The 23,678-nt window shown below is 43.9% G+C and overlaps 1 protein-coding gene and 1 long non-coding RNA gene across 4 annotated transcripts in view; one reads left to right on the top strand and one right to left on the bottom strand.

The window, feature by feature from the left end:
- ubxn4 (UBX domain protein 4) overlaps window positions 1–23,678 on the top strand; it is a 120,429-nt gene that overhangs the window by 65,594 nt on the left and 31,157 nt on the right. For all 3 annotated transcript variants that reach the window (XM_034186326.1, XM_034186327.1, XM_034186325.1), the window contains exons 9-10: window positions 5,259–5,386; window positions 6,776–6,878. In XM_034186326.1, coding sequence (XP_034042217.1) covers window positions 5,259–5,386; window positions 6,776–6,878 — 231 coding nt within the window. The remainder of the gene's footprint in view (window positions 1–5,258; window positions 5,387–6,775; window positions 6,879–23,678) is intronic.
- LOC117524529 lies at window positions 103–14,080 on the bottom strand. Its single transcript, XR_004564793.1, has 3 exons — window positions 14,071–14,080; window positions 4,794–4,796; window positions 103–389 (listed from the first exon to the last, which is right to left on the bottom strand). It is a non-coding gene; the product is annotated as an uncharacterized LOC117524529 (long non-coding RNA).

Here is a 23,678-nt window from a genome sequence, read left to right as displayed (position 1 = left end):
TGTAAGTGTGGAAGAATGTTCAACCATATCATAGAACTCTGGCTCATTTGTAGGATCTCCCTAAACCATTAAAGCATGGAGCTGTAGTTCTGTCTTATTCTTCCTGACCTCCAGAGGGTGGTGCTTAGTACCTGGATTTTTCCATGCGTGCATGCGCAGACGTCGAGTCTTATTCCAACAAAGTCACGTTAGTGGGCGTGACCTGGGTGATGTCAGCCAACCATATATGAGAGCACATCACCTGGCATTCAGTCCCGTTTTCCATTTCTCGCATTAAGAGCATAGGGTTGAAATTATTTCGGATTGCTTGTCTTGTCGGAGCCTTGCAACCTTCTTGGTTGGCGCTGCGCATACGTGCCCTCCAGAGGCTGCAAGCAAGTAGTTATTTCCTCTGTTTACTGTTATGCTGCCGCCCTCAGTGAGTAACCCTGTTTACTGAAGTTTTTTACGTAATTATTGTATGGCCTTGCCTTACAATATAAAGCGCCTTGGGGCAACTGTTTGTTGTGATTTGGCGCTATATAAATAAGATTGATTGATTGATTGATACTACAAGTGAAGGATTGGTGGCTTCAGCTCTCGTGAGTAACCCTGTTTTACGAGTGAACAATTGCGGCTTAACTTGTTACCGCTGATGTCTGCGGGACATATCAGGACACATAGCTCTCATTTTACTACAACTTGTTACCGCTATTGTATTGTTAAATTGTTGGTTTCTGTTACTTCAGCTGTACTGTGAGTGTTTTTTCACTCTGTGTTACACTGCTTGCTCCAAACGTACAGATTTCTGGTGTATTCTTTGGAATAACACTGCTTGTCCGAGTGGTTTACGCTCCTTTTTATGACAGTCCTTACTTGCATGCTGAGTTTGGATGCTGTACTGTGAGTGTTTTTGGTCCATGTTGCACTGTTTGCTCCAGACCACTGGCATTTCTTTGAAATTACATTGCTTGTGAGAGTGATTTGTGCTCCTTTTTCAAAGCAGCTGGATTCAAATGCTTAAGCCCCTTTCCCACCGGGCCCAATTCGAGCTGCGTCATGTGGTGTCATGACGATGCCACGTGGAAGCAGCCTAGTGCCGAGACAATGTAGGCTCAACGCCAGAACACCGTGACGGACGCAAAGGACGAAGCGAATCATACGCCAAAAATTAAACCTGTATAATTGTTTCTGCATCGAGCATAGGATGCAGAAAGGAAGTGGTTTCAAGGCAAGTCAGGGCAAAGCAGCGGTACCCAGCGTGACTGGAAGCTACACCCTCACAGTACAACGTTACCCGACACCAATTTATGATTCCTGCTGGTTTCCATTGTTCCCAAAGTGTAAATCACGCAGGATTGTTTTTATACCATGTACACAGTGCAGTAAAACTACATGCTCAAAGAGAACAGGGAAAAAAAATGCTCAGCCTGGCTGCTGCTGCAGCTCCTCGCTCTTAAATTCTCTCACAACTTTGTTTAAAGTCCATAAAAGTCCTGCTCATAGACTGATTGCCAGAGACAGGACATGTCCACATCCAGTAAAAAGAGCGGACATCTCCAGTCCCCTCATGGACGATTCATTCGCGCGTGCAAATGTGAACAATTAAAAGAAAAAAACTGGCTGGCTGCAGGCAGTTTCCCGCTCTCCCCTCAAACTGTCTTATAATTGTGTTAAATAAAGGACAAAAAAGGACATAAGTCCTGCCCACAGACTGATTGCCAGACAAGACATGTCCACATCAAGTATAACTCCAGACATCTCCACATTTACTCATGGACGTTTCGATTGCACGTGCGCACGCAGTCAAAGGAAGAAAGATAAACTATAACAGAAATCAGAGTGCAGACCTGCAGCCATGGACAAGAACAAATAGTCTGGCTGCAGCCAAACTGCCTGCAGATTCTCCTCTGCGCCCTCACCTCCTCTTGGACCCCCCTGCTGCGTGCACCTGACACAGCTCATGACGTCATGACGCCACAAGAAGCAACTTGAAGCAGGCTCAGCGTGAAAGGGGCTTTACTGTGGCCGCTGTGGTGTGAGTGTTTCCCCTCCCCGCTGCACTGCCATTTGGTGTTTTATAATTATAACACTTAGGTGTCATGGTTTAAGTGATAACTGTTAATTTTGATGTAATCATGGTAAAAGCAGCAGATTTAGTGCACCTGCATGGCCATTAGTCATAAATGCGGCCTGTTAAAATCAAAACGAAATGCTTTTAATTGTTGTATATAACTGTGAAAAAGTAATATATATATATATATATATATATATATATATATCACATCTGTTTGATTGCACAGATTGAATCAGATCTGTGATATTTCATGTCCATGTACAAAGTGGCAATAGAACAGCTGAGCTGCGCATTAAAATGATCTGCTGTGCACACACATGCAGATCCAAATTCTCAGACTCTCTCAAAGTAAGATAAAAATTTTACTTTCATTGAAAGCTCCATTGAAAGGAACACAAAGCAAACGACAAAAGAATGAACATGCCACTCACACAGTCGTAAAGATTTCCAAATAAAAAAGTCCACAACATCAAAGAAGCCCCCATCAAAGAAGGCATGGATCATGCGTCCATAATCGCCAGCTAGAGAACAGGTCCATTAGTCCTCACACGGATCAACAGCCAGAGAAATTTTTCAAGTTCCAATAGTCCTTAGGTACGTAGAGAATAATGTCCAGGGCCACTTGGCCTCAGGTACTGATCGTGCTCACGCATATTGTCCGATCGCAGCTCTGCCTTCAGCTCAAGTTCTGTCAGGATTGTGGCACATTAGATAAAGCAGTGGTTTTCAAACTGTGAGGTGTGCCCCCCTCGGGGGTGCCAGAGTTTTTCAGGAGGGGGGCAAAAAAAAAATAAGTGTGAGACTAGATGAGACTGAGACTAGGTCATGTATAAAAGTTGAATTAATATTTTTTTTATGTTAAAATGTGTTAGCTATGCCAAAGACATTTAAAAACACACAGAGATGTTTAAATGTTTTTTTAAAAGATTTTTAAAATATGACAAGGTAAAAATAGAGTAGAAAGTTCTTTAAAAACATGTTTAAAATGTTTACAAAGGCTGTAAAATGTGTAAATGCATAGACAGTTCCTTAAAAACGCACAAATATATTTAAAATGTGTTTAAGATGTGATGTGTAAAAGAATAAAAAGAAACACACGAAGATGTTGAAATTGTGTGTGTGTGTGTGTGTGTGTGTGTGTGTGTGTGTGTGTGTGTGTGTGTGTGTGTGTGTGTGTGTGTGTGTGTGTGTGTGTGTGTGTGTGTGTGTGTGTCGGGGGGCGCAGCTATTCATTTGTTCTGAGGGGGAGCTCAGCCTCCCACACTTTGAAAACCCCTGAGATAGTCCATTATCTCCTGAAAATAGTCTTCTGAGTTTTCCAATATGAGACATACATCTGCTTGTGCAGACAGTCTGTAAAAAGAGCATGGTGGAGACACTCTGCGTCCATGTACATAGTGGCAGTAAACCAGCATCCTATAACACAAACAGCAAAGTCACAACACTTTAGGTTCCAAAATCCGACAGACTCTGAAAAAGTGAAGAGTTTCAGGGTGAAGTGTGTCATCTCCTCTGTAAATCCGAGCTATCACTTTCAAAGAAAAGCTCATAAACTTTGTCATAAGACATAACCACATTCGTTTTTCTCTGTCCGTCAGCGATCGAATGTTTCCGTTCATTCTAAAATGTACATCACACGCCAAGAAGTGCTGAGAATTGCAGAGTGAGACGTTTTCCAGAAATGCACTTGTTAACTCGCTCAGGGAGAGCAATAACAAACATCAGAGACCACTAATTATGAGCGCATGTGTGTGGATAGACTTACAATCATGAATACTTTTATATTGTGTTGCTAAGTGGGATATTAAACAATGTGTGACATGTCCTTTAATCTGCATTTGAGTGTTGGCAGAAAATCAGATCGTTTTATCTCAGTAGGCAGATTCTTCCACAGAACAGATACACAGTAAGAAAAAGCTCTGTGGCCTGCTGACTTGTTTTTGACCCTTTGGAAGATATAGTAGTCCTGCGTCCTTGAAAAACACAGAACACTGGCTTGTACATAAGGTTTAATTTGGCCAGCCAGCTAGGAAGGCACTACTCCACGAAGAATTTGAATGTAAACGACAAAACCTGAAAATCTGACCTTGCATGGACAGGAAGCCAGTGAAGGGAGGCTAAACCTGGGGTAATATAGTCATAATTCTTGCAGCAGCATTTTGAACAAGTTGGAGACCTCTAATGTTGGACTGCGCAGAGCTAGAAAATAGGACATTTCCAGGAGAGGCAAAGGCATGGATCGAAGTATTTGCATCAGCCATAGACAGGATAGGCTGAATTTTTGCAATATTACAGAGGTGGTAAAAAGCAGTCTGTGATTTCTCTAATGTATAATGGAGAGGAGCACCCTACTAGTGGTAGCCTGTCTGAAAATGTGGTTTTGGACTGAACTTGCAGGAGGATCTCCTCTACTTGTGACGAACTGTGAATAATAATAGCCTATGCACCATTTAACAATAGGAACAATTCTTTTTCTGTTCATTTTGCATGTTTGACAACTCTCTGTTGTATTTTGTTCACCTTATTGTTGTTATTGGTGGCTTATTTTGTGATTTGGTGCAGTATCTTCTGTACCTTTCAGCTGCTCACATTTGTATAGGGTTGCCACAGCGGATCCAGCACTGACCCGCATTATGACTTGGCACAAGTTTTATGCCAGATGCCCTTCCTGGCACAACTCCAGTTTTACCTGAAGAGACGCACACAGCCCCTGGTCTTCCGAAGTACTAACCAGGACTCACTGTACTTAGCTTCTGAGGTCTGACAGGGTCAGGCCAGATAGAGCAGGCTGACTGCTCGATGTGGTGCTGTATAAATTAATTGACTTGATAGGCTTCACAAACTTGTGATAGCAGGTCACAATGTTGCATCAAAGAAAGTAAAGAAAGTAAAACTTGTTTGAATTGCATTTTTTTTTCCCCCTGTTTGGGGCACTTAATGTTCAGTAGTGTTAGCCTGTTGGTTTTAAATTCACAGTGATATCTGAAATTCACCATAGTGCTGGAAGTATGTGGAAAGTGGAATATAACCAGCTGTTTCATTGTCATCAGCTGACTCTGATAATATCCTGCTCAGCACCTTAACATAAACTAAGACTTGATTGAATTGTTGCCATGAACTCTGTTGAAGAGGTTTAAGTTCTGGTTGTCTTCAGGAGAGTCAAAGTGAGGCTGACTTAAACACATCTGCTTCTGTCCTATAGGACCGGGCTGAGAGAGCAGCCCGCTATGCCCAAAAGCAGGAGGAGGACAAGGCTTCCAAGCAGGCAGCCCTGCAGGCCAGACAGTTGGAGCAAGAAGCTAAGAAGGAGGCTGTACTCAGAGAGAGGAGGTAACGAGCACATTAAAGAAAATGAATGCTGCATTTGTAAACCAATTTTGTCACATCTCAGTTTGACACTATAATTTCTAATTGTGTGTAGCTACTGTAGCCAAATTCCCACAGTGGGCTGTGACTGAATTAGTTGCTTGTACAGCTGTGTATTTAAAATATTTAATCAGAATCAAATTTATTGCCAAGTAAGTTCTCACATACAAGGAATTTGATCTGGTGTTATTTGATTTCTGTAACAACTAAAGGAGTCAAATAGACAAATAGGCAAAAATATGTTCACCATTAAATAAATATAACGTAGTGGAATGGGACTGTGCAGCATGTAATTGGTGTGCAGATCTACCGTTCAGTGTAGGGATGACCAGTCTGTACTTTGTGGAAGTGGGGAGAAGGCAAGGTAAATGTGGGTCTCTGGCATTATTTATAAGTCTAGCTGCTGATGGAAAGAAACTGTTTCGTGTCTTGAGGTTTTAGTCCTGATGTACTTCAGCCATTTGCCAGAGGGGAGGGTGACTAAAAGTTTGTTTCCTGGGTGAGAGGAATCAGCTACTGTCTTCCTTGCTTGCTTTAAAGGGACCAAGTGTGGGAAGGCTGGAGGCTTAGACCAAACCCATGCCTAAATATGCACCCACGTCACGCTGCATGGATCATATGCGGAGACACGAGCCATTCTTTTATATTTTTATTTAAATTATACCAAATTGTAGAGATTTGCTTTGAGTTTAAGTTTAAGGAAGATAAATTTAGATTTTAGAAGCCTGATTTAAATACCACAACCAAATTAAAATGTGTGAAATACTAAGGGGCCAAATATTTTTGGAGGGCACTGTGTACAGAAATAAACTGTTGCGGAGCGCATTTTGCCCTATTGGATTATTTTGTTTGAGCAAGCTGCCAGCTGACATCACACTGCCTTCAGCTTTGTAGTCAGCGTGTCGTGTTGCTTAGTATTTGCAAAAAGTAGAATTCAGGTTTATTTTGGCCCCGCCTAGCTGGCGGCAGAGCAGCCATTGTCTCTTGTTGATGTAAATTACCACTCTGATTGAAAATGAATGGCAAGTCATCACTTTGTCACTGTCCACTGGTGCTTACTGTCACTTATAGCTAATGTGTCTACATTTACACTGATTAACTCAAGTTTTCCCGCATGTTCCAGCTGTTCCCCTTCCCACAGCTGTGACTTCTATTGCCATTTATACACATTTTTGGGGAGGTTTTACACTTGACTATTAGGCACTCTGATGCCACACAACCTGTTCCTGACTTAACCAGAAGTCTGTAAATATTGCCTCTCTTTATTGTTTGTCACTGTCATTTAGGGCAATCACCATTATGTTAGAAATGCGTATACTGTTTGTATGTGCTGTTGTGTGTGTGATTGCTCAGTGTCACGACAAGGATACAGTTTCGCCTTCCAGACGGCTCCTCTTTCACGAACCAGTTCCCTTCACAGAGTCGGCTGGAGGAAGCTCGACAGTTTGCTGTTCAGGTCAGCGTTTTCTCTCTGTTCATTCTTTAGAATTTAAAGGACATGTATTTTTTAAAATAACATATTGAGCTCATTATTTTTTATTTCTTTCTGTAAAAAGACCATGGTAAATGAAACTTTGGTAGATACTTACATTGATACCATGACCTGGGCCTATATATGAAATTAAGATACATTTATTTTGGAACTGGAAACTTAGAACTATATGATTCTAAGTAACTCTTCATTTGACAGTTATTCTTAGCAGTCGAGACCTAGGTCCAAAGGTAGTCCATTTCATTTATATAGTGCCAAATCACAACAAAGTTGCCTCAAGGCGCGTCACACAAGTAAGGTCTAACCTTGCCAACCCCAAGAGCAAGCACACCGATGACAGCGGTAAGGAAAAACTCCCTCTGATGATTTGAGGAAGAAACCTCAAGCAGACCAGACTCAAAGGGTAAACTGACACTATGTTTTTTCAATGATGTGATCAAGTGTTTTGTAAGGTTGTTAATTGTGAGGTCATATGCAGTCCTTTGAGGGGACTGTGACTGTTCCATGTTAGTATCTCGGTCAGTGATGGGTAACAAGGGCCAAGACAGTCCAGGCTTTCCTTGCAGCCAATCACCTCAGCAGGTGGGTTTGCTGATGAGCTTCTTCACTGAACATAAACACCAGGGGCATCATGTACAAAGACTTGTGTGGATTTCCTACTGACACATGGCGTACGCTAAACCCCAGAAACTGTCATGCGCACAAAAAAATTCTGATATGTCAAAGTGTGAGTACGCATGGATCCAACCATGTTCCTTTTGTACATCCCAGTCAACGTGGAATTGAGCGCATATGCAGAAGTACCAAACTTCTCCTTGTCCACACCCCATTTAAATATGCTGTTTTATTTAAACAGGCCCTGGGACCTGGGATTCCCCTCTCTGTCCGCTCATTCAACATGAACACAGAAAATAAATTATACCAAGTGTGAGCTACAGATAAATGGAAATGAAGTGGAGACATGCAGGGATATTTTATTTGGTTCCCTGTCAAATAGGATGAATATGAAATAGAAAAGATGTGTGTAGGAGCGTGTGTGAGGCTGTAAACCATTGATTTCTATTTACTCCCTAGATGGAGGTCCGGGGCGATCTGCTCATTTGCTGGCTGTTGCTAGAGCGCCACCTATATCTGACAGCCCAGACATAAATAGAAATTAATGTAGGCATGATCAATGTTTTCAAGAGAGTTTCACCATAAATCTGCATTTTCCATGCTATTACTGTGCTGTTACATTTATTCAAACTCAGTCCCGTATTTGTACAGCCACTATTTGTCAAAACAAATACAGATATGAATACAGATCATATTGTTTATGTAAATAGACTTAAATTAATTTGTTAGTCCCAGTCCAGATAGAATATAATACCATCAGTTTGCCAAACACACTATGTCTGCCATTACACGAGATACTGATCCTTGATTAATTTCACTATGAAGTTAAGTTAAAGGTGGGAAATAATCAGAGGTGAAACTAAGAACTTTGTGCGCTTGCATCATATTAAAGATATTAATGTTAAAGACTGCTCTGAACCAACCTGCGGCACCACTTTTACAGAGCGCTTCTCTGCGAAAATATCAAATAAAATAAATAAAATGAAACAGCCATACCAACCAGGGTGAAAATAAGATTATTCAATCATTTCTGGACCAAGTTGAAAGAAATCTGAAAACACTTCACTGGAATATGGAGTACATCATAGATAAATGAATCTCATTTATGTATAATCTTATATTAATAGAATATACAATGTCAGAGTGACTGTCATGTGACCCACCAAATTGAGAGAAAAAACATTTCCATTCTATGAATTTGCTCTTTGAGAATATCTCAAGATGGAAAACAAGAGTTACAAATGTAACTACGGTTCTATGAATTCCGGATGACCGCCAGAGGGCGGTGCTTTAGCACCTGGATAACTACATGTGCGCAGCACAGAAGTCGCGAATATATACCAACAAAGTCATACCATTGGATGTGACCTGGGTGACGTCACTGGTTGTCTTTATATACCAGACGCACCCAGTGATCGCTTCTTTTCAGAATGAACTCGCAAGACTGAGTGACAAGCAACTCTGGCGGTCATCCGGAATTCATAGAACCGTAGTTACATTCGTAACTCTCGTTCTGTTTCATTCCTCCTGACCGCCAGAGGGCGGTGCTTTAGCACCTAGATGACTAATACCAACAAGGTCACGAAGAGTCACACTCACCTTGCATCAGCAGTGGGGAGTGGAGGCAGACAACACCGCCGAAGTCACCGCAGGAGGAGCAGCCACATTCAGTCTGTAATAGCGGGCAAAGGTACAGGACGAAGCCCACGTAGCAGCAGCACAAATATCACTCAAAGGGACACCTCTCAGTGCAGCCCAGGAGGTGGACACCCCTCTGGTGGAATGGCACGTAACCTTAGGAGGCTGAAGACCTCTGGACCTGTATACTTGTAAAATGGCATCCACGACCCAATGCGAGAGTCGCTGCTTTGAGACAGCACAGCCTCTTTTGTGATCACCGTAACACACAAACAGGGCATCCGTTTTCCGGATCACGGCAGTCGCACTAATGTACTGCTTCAACATTTGGACAGGACACAGGGAACCTGAAACAGATAATCGTGGATCAGAATGCGGGACATACACAGCCAAGGAAACTGGCTGATTAACATGAAAAGTTGAAATTCTTTTGGGTAAAAAGGACAGATTAGGCCACAGCGTAACCCCAGATCCGTCAGAATTCCATCGCAAACAGTCCCCAGCGACTGATAGGGCATGGAGCTCTCCCACCCGCTTAGCCGAAGACAGTGCAAGTGGGTGTCAGTCTTCACTGACACCCATTTAAGATCAGCACTTTCAACTGGTTCGAAAGGGGATAAGCTTAAATCAATCAATCAATTTTATTTATATAGCGCCAAATCACAACAAACAGTTGCCCCAAGGCGCTTTATATTGTAAGGCAAGGCCATACAATAATTACGTAAAAACCCCAATGGTCAAAACGACCCCCTGTGAGCAAGCACTTGGCGACAGTGGGAAGGAAAAACTCCCTTTTAACAGGAAGAAACCTCCAGCAGAACCAGGCTCAGGGAGGGGCAGTCTTCTGCTGGGACTGGTTGGGGCTGAGGGAGAGAACCAGGAAAAAGACATGCTGTGGAGGGGAGCAGAGATCAATCACTAATGATTAAATGCAGAGTGGTGCATACAGAGCAAAAAGAGAAAGAAACACTCAGTGCATCATGGGAACCCCTCAGCAGTCTAAGTCTATAGCAGCATAACTAAGGGATGGTTCAAGGTCACCTGATCCAGCCCTAACTATAAGCTTTAGCAAAAAGGAAAGTTTTAAGCCTAATCTTAAAAGTAGAGAGGGTGTCTGTCTCCCTGATCCGAATTGGGAGCTGGTTCCACAGGAGAGGAGCCTGAAAGCTGAAGGCTCTGCCTCCCATTGTACTCTTACAAACCCTAGGAACTACAAGTAAGCCTGCAGTCTGAGAGCGAAGCGCTCTATTGGGGTGATATGGTACTGTGAGGTCCCTGAGATAAGATGGGACCTGATTATTCAAAACCTTATAAGTAAGAAGAAGAATTTTAAATTCTATTCTAGAATTAACAGGAAGCCAATGAAGAGAGGCCAATATGGGTGAGCTATGCTCTCTCCTTCTAGTCCCCGTCAGTACTCTAGCTGCAGCATTTTGAATTAACTGAAGGCTTTTCAGGGAACTTTTAGGACAACCTGATAATAATGAATTACAATAGTCCAGCCTAGAGGAAATAAATGCATGAATTAGTTTTTCAGCATCACTCTGAGACAAGACCTTTCTAAATTTAGAGATATTGTGTAAATGCAAAAAAGCAGTCTTACATATTTGTTTAATATGCGCTTTGAATGACATATCCTGATCAAAAATGACTCCAAGATTTCTCACAGTATTACTAGAGGTCAGGGTAATGCCATCCAGAGTAAGGATCTGGTTAGACACCATGTTTCTAAGATTTGTGGGGCCAAGTACAATAACTTCAGTTTTATCTGAGTTTAAAAGCAGGAAATAAGAGGTCATCCATGTCCTTATGTCTGTAAGACAATCCTGCAGTTTAGCTAATTGGTGTGTGTCCTCTGGCTTCATGGATAGATAAAGCTGGGTATCATCTGCGTAACAATGAAAATTTAAGCAATGCCGTCTAATAATACTGCCTAAGGGAAGCATGTATAAAGTGAATAAAATTGATCCTAGCACAGAACCTTGTGGAACTCCATAATTAACTTTAGTCTGTGAAGAAGATTCCCCATTTACATGAACAAATTGTAATCTATTAGCTAAATATGATTCAAACCACCGCAGCGCAGTGCCTTTAATACCTATGGCATGCTCTAATCTCTGTAATAAAATTTTATGGTCAACAGTATCAAAAGCAGCAGTGAGGTCTAACAGAACAAGCACAGAGATGAGTCCACTGTCTGAGGCCATAAGAAGATCATTTGTAACCTTCACTAATGCTGTTTCTGTACTATGATGAATTCTAAAACCTGACTGAAACTCTTCAAATAGACCATTCCTCTGCAGATGATCAGTTAGCTGTTTTACAACTACCCTTTCAAGAATTTTTGAGAGAAAAGGAAGGTTGGAGATTGGCCTATAATTAGCTAAGATAGCTGGGTCAAGTGATGGCTTTTTAAGTAATGGTTTAATTACTGCCACCTTAAAAGCCTGTGGTACATAGCCAACTAATAAAGATAGATTGATCATATTTAAGATCGAAGCATTAAATAATGGTAGGGCTTCTTTGAGCAGCCTGGTAGGAATGGGGTCTAATAGACATGTTGATGGTTTGGATGAAGTAACTAATGAAAATAACTCAGACAGAACAATCGGAGAGAAAGAGTCTAACCAAATACCGGCATCACTGAAAGCAGCCAAAGATAACGATACATCTTTGGGATGGTTATGAGTAATTTTTTCTCTAATAGTTAAAATTTTATTAGCAAAGAAAGTCATGAAGTCATTACTAGTTAAAGTTAAAGGAATACTCGGCTCAATAGAGCTCTGACTCTTTGTCAGACTGGCTACAGTGCTGAAAAGAAACCTGGGGTTGTTCTTATTTTCTTCAATTAGTGATGAGTAGTAAGATGTCCTAGCTTTACGGAGGGCTTTTTTATAGAGCAACAGACTATTTTTCCAGGCTAAGTGAAGATCTTCTAAATTAGTGAGACGCCATTTCCTCTCCAACGTATGGGTTATCTGCTTTAAGCTGCGAGTTTGTGAGTTATACCACGGAGTCAGGCACTTCTGATTTAAAGCTCTCTTTTTCAGAGGAGCTACAGCATCCAAAGTTGTCTTCAAAGAGGATGTAAAACTATTGACGAGATACTCTATCTCACTTACAGAGTTTAGGTAGCTACTCTGCACTGTGTTGGTATATGGCATTAGAGAACATAAAGAAGGAATCATATCCTTAAACCTAGTTACAGCACTTTCTGAAAGACTTCTAGTGTAATGAAACTTATTCCCCACTGCTGGGTAGTCCATCAGAGTAAATGTAAATGTTATTAAGAAATGATCAGACAGAAGGGAGTTTTCAGGGAATACTGTTAAGTCTTCAATTTCCATACCATAAGTCAGAACAAGATCTAAGATATGATTAAAGTGGTGGGTGGACTCATTTACATTTTGAGCAAAGCCAATTGAGTCTAATAATAGATTAAATGCAGTGTTGAGGCTGTCATTCTCAGCATCTGTGTGGATGTTAAAATCGCCCACTATAATTATCTTATCTGAGCTAAGCACTAAGTCAGACAAAAGTTCTGAAAATTCACAGAGAAACTCACAGTAACGACCAGGAGGACGATAGATAACAACAAATAAAACTGGTTTTTGGGACTTCCAATTTGGATGGACAAGACTAAGAGTCAAGCTTTCAAATGAATTAAAGCTCTGTCTGGGTTTTTGATTAATTAATAAGCTGGAATGGAAGACTGCTGCTAATCCTCCGCCTCGGCCCGTGCTACGAGCATTCTGGCAGTTAGTGTGACACGGGGGTGTTGACTCATTTAAACTAACATATTCATCCTGCTGTAACCAGGTTTCTGTAAGGCAGAATAAATCAATATGTTGATCAATTATTATATCATTTACTAACAGGGACTTAGAAGAGAGAGACCTAATGTTTAATAGACCACATTTAACTGTTTTAGTCTGTGGTGCAGTTGAAGGTGCTATATTATTTTTTCTTTTTGAATTTTTATGCTTAAATAGATTTTTGCTGGTTATTGGTGGTCTGGGAGCAGGCACCGTCTCTACGGGGATGGGGTAATGAGGGGATGGCAGGGGGAGAGAAGCTGCAGAGAGGTGTGTTACACTACAACTCTGCTTCCTGGTCCCAACCCTGGATAGTCACGGTTTGGAGGATTTAAGAAAATTGGCCAGATTTCTAGAAATGAGAGCTGCTCCATCCAAAGTGGGATGGATGCCGTCTCTCCTAACAAGACCAGGTTTTCCCCAGAAGCTTTGCCAGTTATCTATGAAGCCCACCTCATTTTTTGGACACCACTCAGACAGACAGCAATTCAAGGAGAACATGCGGCTAAACATGTCACTCCCGGTCCGACTGGGGAGGGGCCCAGAGAAAACTACAGAGTCCGACATTGTTTTTGCAAAGTTACACACCGATTCAATGTTAATTTTAGTGACCTCCGATTGGCGTAACCGGGTGTCATTACTGCCGACGTGAATTACAATCTTACCAAATTTACGCTTAGCCTTAGCCAGCAGTTTCAAATTTCCTTCAATGTCGCCTGCTCTGGCCCCCGGAAGACAATTGACTATGGTTGCTGGTGTCGCTAACTTCACATTTCTCAAAACAGAGTCGCCAATAACCAGAGTTTGATCCTCGGCGGGTGTGTCGCCGAGTGGGGAAAAACGGTTAGAAATGTGAACGGGTTGGCGGTGTACATGGGGCTTCTGTTTAGAACTACGCTTCCTCCTCACAGTCACCCAGTCGGCCTGCTTTCCCGGCTGCTCGGGATCTGCCAGAGGGAAACTAACGGCGGCTAAGCTACCTTGGTCCGCACCGACTACAGGGGCCTGGCTAGCTGTAGAATTTTCCACGGTGCGGAGCCGAGTCTCCAATTCGCGCAGCCTGGCCTCCAAAGCTACGAATAAGCTACACTTATTATTCCTAAAAACACACAAAGTGAATAATGTGTAAATAATTTAGAGGTGATTCAGCAGAGGGAGTGCTTTAGTTAAGGCACGTGAAGATTACACTGTGAAACAAATCGTTATCTAGGTAACTAGATCAATCTAACTGCGCAGATTAAACAGCTAACAGATACAGTAAAACACCGCTGTGCTCCGGAACAGGAAGTGATACAATACCGCAGTGAGAGCCTACCACCAGTAGAGGCCCCAGTAAACCCTCCAGGACTAGAGGAAGGTCCCATGAAGGTACGTGTGCAAGCCTTGGAGGTCGCAAACGTAGAGCACCTTTCAAAAAAATGACACACTAAAAGGTGTGAACCCACTGACCGGCCATCAACGTAGACGTGCCGGGCAGAGATTGCAGCAACATAAACCTTCAAGGTAGCGACAGAAAGTCCTTTCTCCAGCAGTTCTTGTAAATATTTGAGGAGAATAGGCACAGGGCAACGCTCTGGGTCTAACTTTTGTTTCTCACACCACCGCGCAAACAGCTTCCATCTGTTGTCATACAAAGCCCTGGTAGAAGCAACATGTGAATTAAGGATAGTCTGAACAACAGCCTGGTCACAAGAACTTAACAAGGAGTCCGGCTCCTCAACGGCCACACATACAGTTGAAGGCGTTCTGGGTGAGGGTGCCAAATCCTCCCCTGTAGCTGTGACAACAAATCCTTCCTCTCCGGGTGAGCCCAAGGTTCCCCCTCGAGGAGTTTGTAAATCATGGGAAACCAAATCCTCCCCGGCCAGAATGGAGCAACCAGCAGCACCCTGTGGCTGCTCTGATCTATCCTGTGCAGTGTCAACATCAGCAGCGGGAGAGGAGGGAAGGCATAAAGGAGGCAATCCGGCCACGGGTGAGCCAATGCATCCTGCCCCAGCGGGCTGTGTGGTTCCAAGAGGGAGTACCACCGTGGGCAATGTGTCGAGGTGCTTGAAGCGAAAAGGTCCACTTCCGCTACACCATATTTCTGCCAGATCATTTGGACCACAGTCAGGTTCAGTCTCCACTCTCCCGGTGGTGGTTTCTGTCTGGAGAGTAAATCCGCTGCGCTGTTCTGTACGCCGGGCAGATGAACTGCTCTGACACTTTGAATGCGAGGCAACGCCCATAAGAGAAGCTTCCGAGTTTCTGCCAATGAGTGATTGGACCTGGTGCCCCACTGATGGTTTATGTGATAGACTGTTGACGTGTTGTCCGTCCGGACAAGAACATGTCTTCCTCTCGGCCAGGAGGAAATGCTTGAGAGCCAGTCGCACAGCGCGAAGCTCTAGCACGTTTATGTGTTGGAGTCTCTCCTGAGGATTCCAGACACCCCTCAACATCCTGTGATTCCACACGGCCCCCCAATCTTTGAGTGATGCATCTGTAACAACCACCTCTCGGCGAGAAGGGACGGAGCCTAGAGGGACACCCTTGCAGATGAAGTCCACGTTCCCCCAGGGTCTGAGGTGCAGAAGGCACTGGTTGGAGAGTCGTACAAGCCTGTGCTGATGCATCTTTGAGTTGAGGCCTAGGTTGTTGATCCAAATCTGTAGGGGACGTAAGAGCAGAAGTCCCAAAGGTACCACTAGCAACATTGCAGTCAGTTTGCCCATCAACTGGAGCAGCAAACCAAAAGTCAGCGTCACAGCCCGTTGAACATGTGAGACGAGACGAATTACATCGTCCACTCTCTGCGGGGATGGCGATGCAGTCATAGTCAGGGAGTTGATGGCAATGCCGATGAAGGTCGTTTGTTTACTGGGAACAAGAGAACTCTTTGCAAAGTTCACTGTGAGTCCTAAATGAGAGACATGGTTCAGTAGAATGCTGTGTCGTTGTGCGCCTGCTCCTGAGTCGGAGCGCAGACAAGCCAATCGTCTAAGTAGGGTAGGATTCTAAATCCAAGAGCTTGCAGTGGGGCTAGTGCTGCAGCCATACATCCGGTAAATGTACGAGGGGCGAGAGAGAGGCTGAAAGGAAGCACCCTGAACTGGTATGCCTGACCTTCGAAAGCAAAGCGGAGAAACTGCCTGTGATGAGGCGCCACTGGCACATGGAAATAGGCGTCTTTTAAGTCGACACTTGTGAACCTGTCTCCTGGTGTGATAGTTTGAAGGACGTCTACTGTGCGGAGCATGTGAAACTGCAGCACTTAGATATAACGATTCAGACGTCGGCGATTGAGGATAGGACGAAAGCCGCCATCCTTCTTTGGAACAATGAAGTAAATTGAATAGAACCCCCTGAGCTGGTCTGAACTGTGAACTGGCTCTATGGCCCCCTTCTCCAGGAGTTCCAAAATCTCCTGTTGTAGGGCGGCAGAATCAGAAACAACAGTCATCCTCACCCCATTGAACTTTGGAGGATGACATCTGAACTGAATTCTGTAACCTTCGAACAAGGTTGAAATGACCCATGGGTCTTGAACTTGAGCCTCCCAGTGGCTGAGTTGATTTCGTGAAAAACAGCTGGGGGCCAAACATTGGCAGTCAGACCCGACCACCTCTACCTCGCATCCCTGAGGACTTCTGGGCGCGATTACTGGAAGCTCTGTGAAACCGTTCAGTTCTCGGGGGTCTGCTCGTAGGCTCCGGAAAGGCAGGCCGCTGGGAGAGCTGGCCCTCAACTGCAAAAGCATGTGCAGCTCTGGGAGTCGGCGGAAGCCTGGATGTAGAGTGAAAAGCTGTAGCACGTCTGACTGGCTGAGGTCTGGAAGACCGGTGTAGGTCAACAAACTGTTGCCGAGATTTACTAGCCTCAACAGCATGCTTCAAAGTTTGTTGGGCCGCAGGTCCAAATACTTGGCCTGGAAGAACCGGTAGCGAACGGAGTGTGCCTCTGCAGGATTTGGACAGGGGGGACTACACAAGCCACACCTGACGTCTAGTGATGCCAAGCTCTCTGGACATATAAGCAAAGGTTTGGAGTGAGGCATCACTAAGACTTTGCGTAGCATCATCAATCTCTGCCTCCCTCAAAGACTTTGAGAGGGTAAGGGATAAATGGGACAGTGAGTTGCCTAGGCGACCGATGCGAGCAGCTATGTCATAGCTTTTGGTGAGGAGGTCATCAGTGACCCTACACTGAGGACATGGGCAGCGAGCATCCGGCCGAGCAGCATCAGCTTGAGCCACAACCAGGTTCGTAATAATGCTGTCAACAGCGGGCATACGGTTCAGACCATACTGTGCCGAATCACACATAGAGCTAAGGACTCTGCAGTCCTGCGATAGATGGGTCAATGATTTGGGGTCCGCCCAACATCGGTGGAGCTCCTCAATATATGGTTGTGAAACTGGAACGTTGAACTCAGGCTTCTGAGTGACTTTGAAAAAGGCACTTGAAGTGGTGGTTTCCGCAGGTGGATTGTCGACCCCCAAGCCTGGATAAAGCCAACTGAACAGCGTGCTTGACAAAGGATAGTCCAGGTCCGGTTTGCGGCAGGGACTCTGCCTCAGATGTGTGAGAGCCCACTAATGAATGGCTTGGCGAAAGACCCCTCTCATCCTCATCCTCCACACAGTTTATATCACTTGTCACGTACAAGGAATCAGTCGCAGCAATAGACACGACATCTTCCTCCTGCTGAGTAACTACATTGGTCTGATCAGCCTCATTAGGGACAACAGGAACTGTCACTGCATCCTTAGGCTGCAAATTCAGAAGCAAGGACTTAATCTGAGCAAACTCAGAAGTCAACGTTTCGACTTTTTCAGCCAAAGCATGGTCATGAGTAACCTTCTTAGCAGAAGGGGCTCCTGCATGTGGGCGTTTATGGCACTTTGGTTCCTTCCTGGGGCTGGAGGCCAAAGTCGCACTAGATATTCCACTTTCTAGCAGATCTCTCTGCCAGTGGCATGCTGGCACAGTTAAGGCGGGCATCACCAGTCAGGGCTTCCCTCAGGTGTCCGATCCCAAGACACGAGGGGCAAAACATATGTCCATCATCTGGGCTCAAGGGAGCCAAACAGGTACTACAGCCATGCAACAAAGGCCCTGTCAACATTGTGGACTGCGTGCAGATGGCTAACGCAAGCCCTGACGGTTACAAATGGAAAGACAAAGCGTGAATCACACAGTGTAAATAGTAACACGAGGCACGGAGCGTGAAGCACTCACAGCCGTCGACTTGACACGAGGCACGGAGCGTGAAGCACTCACAGCCGCAGACTCGACACGAGGCATGGAGCGTGAAGCACTCCAGCTGCAGACTCGGCACGAGGCACGGAGCATGAAACACTCACAGTGTAAAAGCTAATACAAGGCCCGGAGCGTGAAACACTCACAGCCACAGTAATAACACGATGCACACAGCCGAAAAACTCACAGCCCAAGTGCTAAGTCACTTAGAGCAACGACGACAACACTAGCTGCTAGCGGAGCTGTTAAACTTAGCAAATGGCGTCAGTGCAGACGAAGTACTTCAAGGAGTGGGAAACACTCATGGGAAGCCCAACACAGTACACTGTACTGGTTCTGATACACACACTACCACGTAGTTAACGGGGTTAGTGACACAACTAAACAAATAGCCAGCTTTCATCGAAACAACACAGCTAATGTGCACAGAGGAAAATACCCAGCAGGGCAGCGGCAAAGGCGCGCACCCGGCATTTAGGAAGGTGTACTCACGACAGGCGTCCGTCAAAGAATACAAAAAACGGTGAAGCCGTGTTTCGCAGCCTCTGGAGGACGTGTGCAGTGCACGTAGCCCCAGCCGAAGGTGGGTTGCTAGGCTACAAGCGAGAGCGGCAATCACAGCTCAGTGCGTTCTCAACCTCTAAGAATGCGAGAATGTAGAAAAGAAGCGAGCGCTGGGTGCGTCTAGTATATAAAGACAACCAGTGACGTCACCCAGGTCACATCCAATGGCGTGACTTTGTTGGTATATATTCTCGACCTCTGTGCTGCGCACATGTAGTTATCCAGGTGCTAAAGCACTGCCCTCTGGCGGTCAGGAGGAATGAAGTAGAACCTGATGTCAACAAAAACACAAGAGGCTAATTAAAAAGGGATAAATTGAGACTTATGAAAGTGAGACTTATAATTGAATCGCTAAACGAATGGTGGTATTTATCACGACAAAGCATTCAGGCAGTAAAACTGAAGTCACTACTTTACAGAATACAGATCGACACAAAATTAAATCATTTTCTAACCTTTATTCAACAATTTTAGTCATTTCCCCCACATCATTTCCCCCACATCAAATCCCACACCTGCCACATTTCTCCATGTAATGTGGAGTTGCGTCAGGAAGGGCATCCAGTGTAAAACCTGCCAATTCGACATGCAGATCCACCTTAGATTTGCTGTGGCGACCCTGAGTGCAAACCAGGGAGCAGCCGAAGGAACTACTTGCATTTATATTACATATAATACACACTTAGGAAAGTTCACAACACATTTTTTTAATTTAACCAGCTGATACTCCTTTATCAGCTTATTGCAGCACCTGAACGCTGCACAAAACAGCATTTACAGATCACTTTAAGCTAAGTTTAAGTCAGCGCATCATAGATTTCTATTAAATCTATTACCTCACGACGCGGAATAACATTAAGCAACATGGCGGTTGCTGGCAACAGCTCACAGGCTGCATCCGCTTTCTAGTGGATTAAATAGAAATCGATGCTGTAAACACTGTGGCCTCAGAGTGGCGCACACACACTGAAGTAAAAAAAAAAAAAAAAAAAAAAAGAAGTGCGCCCTAGCTGATAGTGTGCGACATTCACAAAGTTACACATGCGTTTATTGACAAATACTGAACACAGGGAGATTGGGGCGTGTTAACAAGCTCTGCAGCTCTAGTTTCACCGTCAAGAAGCAAACATAAATGCTTCTTAAATGGACTGCCAAAAAAAGTAATAAAAAAACACGCTGGTTTTCATTTGGAACACTGACACAAATAAACTATTTACTCACCAGCAGCCACCTGTCATGCACCATGCATGATGGGTGAAGCCATAGTTTTATTTATTTATTTTAATCTTTGTTACAGCTTTACATGGAAGGGTGTAGAAATGTACCTGTGTCAGGGCCAATGACCCAAGTACCTCTGGTGCCCTCTTTTGTCTGCCCTGGATCTGTTCAGTAATTCTGCCCTTCAGTATGTTTGTAAAATAAAAATACTACTGTATCATTCTGGGAGGGAGATTGGTCCGTGCCATCAGTCTTATCGCCATCATTTTTAACTACCAATACTTCATTAATTTGCTGTCAGATGTCAATATAATACTAGCATTATGTTGCATAACTAGACAATTAGGTAACAGCTCAAAAACTGTTTTAATAACACTAACCCAAATCAATATCAGATCGAATCAAATTGAATCAAAATAATCGATTCTGAATCTTAAGAATCGGAATTGAATCCTTGAAATTTGAATCAAATCGATTCTTGAAATTTAAATCAATACCCAGCTCTAGTCTCTGATGTGCACATGACTCTGATGACTTCTTGTTTTCACAGTATTAACAGATTGCCAGTGTCACCTCTATGTGTATCGGCAGTGGAACAGTAGCTGTAGAAATGTGCGTATGCCAGCCCTGAACTTGGCATGGGGCACCGCACATTTCCACAGTCATTTCACTTTTGATACATCTGAACGTTAGTGTGGAGAAGGACGTATGCCACGTTTTTGTGCATACACAACTTTTGTACATGAAGCCCCAGATCTTCAATGAAGTCACCTGCTGAGGTAATTGGTAGCAAGGAAAACCTGCAGTGTCGTGGCCCGTCATTGCATATGATTGCTCACCCCTGATCTAGGCTGTGATCATACCCTTCCATTTAAGCCTGTCATTTGCATGTTGTTTCCAAGTGTTAGGTTTGATACCTCTCCATTTTTATGTTTGCCATATCTTTTGAATCTAAGCTGTGGCCTACCCTGGTTTCTCCTTCCTTCGCACAACTAAGAATAGTGTTCCATACCAGGGTTCTAGCTACGGTGGGCAGCGGCGGGCGGTACCGCCCACTATTGCAAATTTCTGCCCAGCTCTTAGAGCTTATAGAGGCGTACTTTTGTTTTATTTTGCAATTTCAACCAAATAATTAAAGAAATAAATATATTTCTCATTTTCTTCGCATCTAAGCTGCAAACAGCAGAGAGATCAGCAGTCAGCTGCTTTCAGCGCTCTGTGAAGCTACAAAATGCTGAATGCACATCAGAGCGGAGACACTGCATTAGGGCTGCAGCTATCGATTATTTTAGTAATCGAGTATTCTATCGATTATTCTGGCAATTAATCGAGTAATCGGATAAAAAGTACTTTTGCATTTTTAAACAACATCAATAGTTCAGGGCTCTTCCTAAGCAGTGGCATAATGTCAGTGCGCCAAAGTGTTGGCATTTTGCTGAAATGGCATTGGGATGTGGCTTTCTGTTTTGTTTTGTCCAACTTGTAAAATTTAACCATTTTTAATTTTTTTTTTTTTTTTTTTTTTAATAAAGGTTGATGGACCGGGACCCTGCATGATTTTTTTGTGTTTTTTTTTATCCCCCTTTCTCTGCAATTCAGCAGATGCATTTCAGCTTTACTTTAAATGCACAGTAAGTCTATTTCAGATGATCAGCGTGGACCATCTTTCTCTTAAAAGGCTTTATTTTACTCTGTGTGTCACGTTGGAAAGCGGTAGCTATCGTTGCTAATTTCATTAGCTGTTATGCTCCAGTCTTCTGGGGTTTTTTTTCTGCGGACGTTGCAGCGCCACACACAGGCCAGGCATATGTACTACAACGTTAAACAAAGCTTCGAGGCACAGAATTTGCCTAGAACATTTTTTTGCAATTAAATTATTCAAGTTACTCGACTAATCGTAGAAGAGGAAGAGCATATCACAGCACTGTAGATTTTACATTTTGCCTGGATGGTGACATGACAGTTTTTCTACAGTCTTTGTTGAAGTTTCCAAAAGGCTATACTGGCTTTTCCCATTATAAATGTCAGCTTCTGGTCTAATCTGGCATTGTCAGCAATGAAGAAGTAGTGAAGCCAATGTTCAGTCTTGTAATTTTCCTTTCATGCTTTTTTTTTTTTTTTTTTGTTTTGGTTTTTTTTTTTTTTTTTTGAGTGACAGCAGTGCGTCTTCCCTGTTTATTAAGTGGCCAGTCCCATTTCTGTGATTTATAGAGTATTCTTATCCTGTGCAAATCTTCGACAAATATTACAGATGCACTGTGGTCAAAGTATGTTGGTACACCTCCTCATATACAATTAATCCCATCTGAATAGGGTCAGAAACAGTATTATTAAATCTTACACTCAACAAAAATATAAACGCAACGCTTTTGGTTTTGCTCCCATTTTGTATGAGATGAACTCAAAGATCTAAAACTTTTTCCACATACACAATATCACCATTTCCCTCAAATATTGTTCACAAATAGTCTAAATCTGTGATAGTGAGCACTTCTCCTTTGCTGAGATAATCCATCCCACCTCACAGGTGTGCCATATCAAGATGCTGATTAGACACCATGATTAGTGCACAGGTGTGCCTTAGACTGCCCACAATAAAAGGCCACTCTGAAAGGTGCAGTTTATCACACAGCACAATGCCACAGATGTCGCAAGATTTGAGGGAGCGTGCAATTGGCATGCTGACAGCAGGAATGTCAACCAGAGCTGTTGCTCGTGTATGAATGTTCATTTCTCTACCATAAGCCGTCTCCAAAGGCGTTTCAGAGAATTTGGCAGTACATCCAACCAGCCTCACAACCGCAGACCACGTGTAACCACACCAGCCCAGGACCTCCACATCCAGCATGTTCACCTCCAAGATCGTCTGAGACCAGCCACTCGGACAGCTGCTGAAACAATCGGTTTGCATAACCAAAGAATTTCTGCACAAACTGTCAGAAACCGTCTCAGGGAAGCTCATCTGCATGCTCGTCGTCCTCATCGGGGTCTCGACCTGACTCCAGTTCGTCGTCGTAACCGACTTGAGTGGGCAAATGCTCACATTCGCTGGCGTTTGGCACGTTGGAGAGGTCTTCTCTTCACGGATGAATCCTGGTTCACACTGTTCAGGGCAGATGGCAGACAGCGTGTGTGGCGTCGTGTGGGTGAGCGGTTTTCTGATGTCAGTGTTGTGGATCGAGTGGCCCATGGTGGCGGTGGGGTTATGGTATGGGCAGGCATCTGTTATGGACGAAGAACACAGGTGCATTTTATTGATGGCATTTTGAATGCACAGAGATACCGTGACGAGATCCTGAGGCCCATTGTTGTGCCATACATCCAAGAACATCACCTCATGTTGCAGCAGGATAATGCACGGCCCCATGTTGCAAGGATCTGTACACAATTCTTGGAAGCTGAAAATGTCCCAGTTCTTGCATGGCCGGCATACTCACCGGACATGTCACCCATTGAGCAAGTTTGGGATGCTCTGGACCGGCGTATACGACAGCGTGTACCAGTTCCTGCCAATATCCAGCAACTTCGCACAGCCATTGAAGAGGAGTGGACCAACATTCCACAGGCCACAATTGACAACCTGATCAACTCTATGCGAAGGAGATGTGTTGCACTGCATGAGGGCAAATGGTGGTCACACCAGATACTGACTGGTATCCCCCCCCAATAA

The sequence above is a fragment of the Thalassophryne amazonica genome, chromosome 14 (genome assembly GCF_902500255.1).
Source record: "Thalassophryne amazonica chromosome 14, fThaAma1.1, whole genome shotgun sequence".
Classification (NCBI taxonomy): domain Eukaryota; kingdom Metazoa; phylum Chordata; class Actinopteri; order Batrachoidiformes; family Batrachoididae; genus Thalassophryne; species Thalassophryne amazonica.
This window is presented reverse-complemented; position numbering and strand designations above follow the sequence as displayed.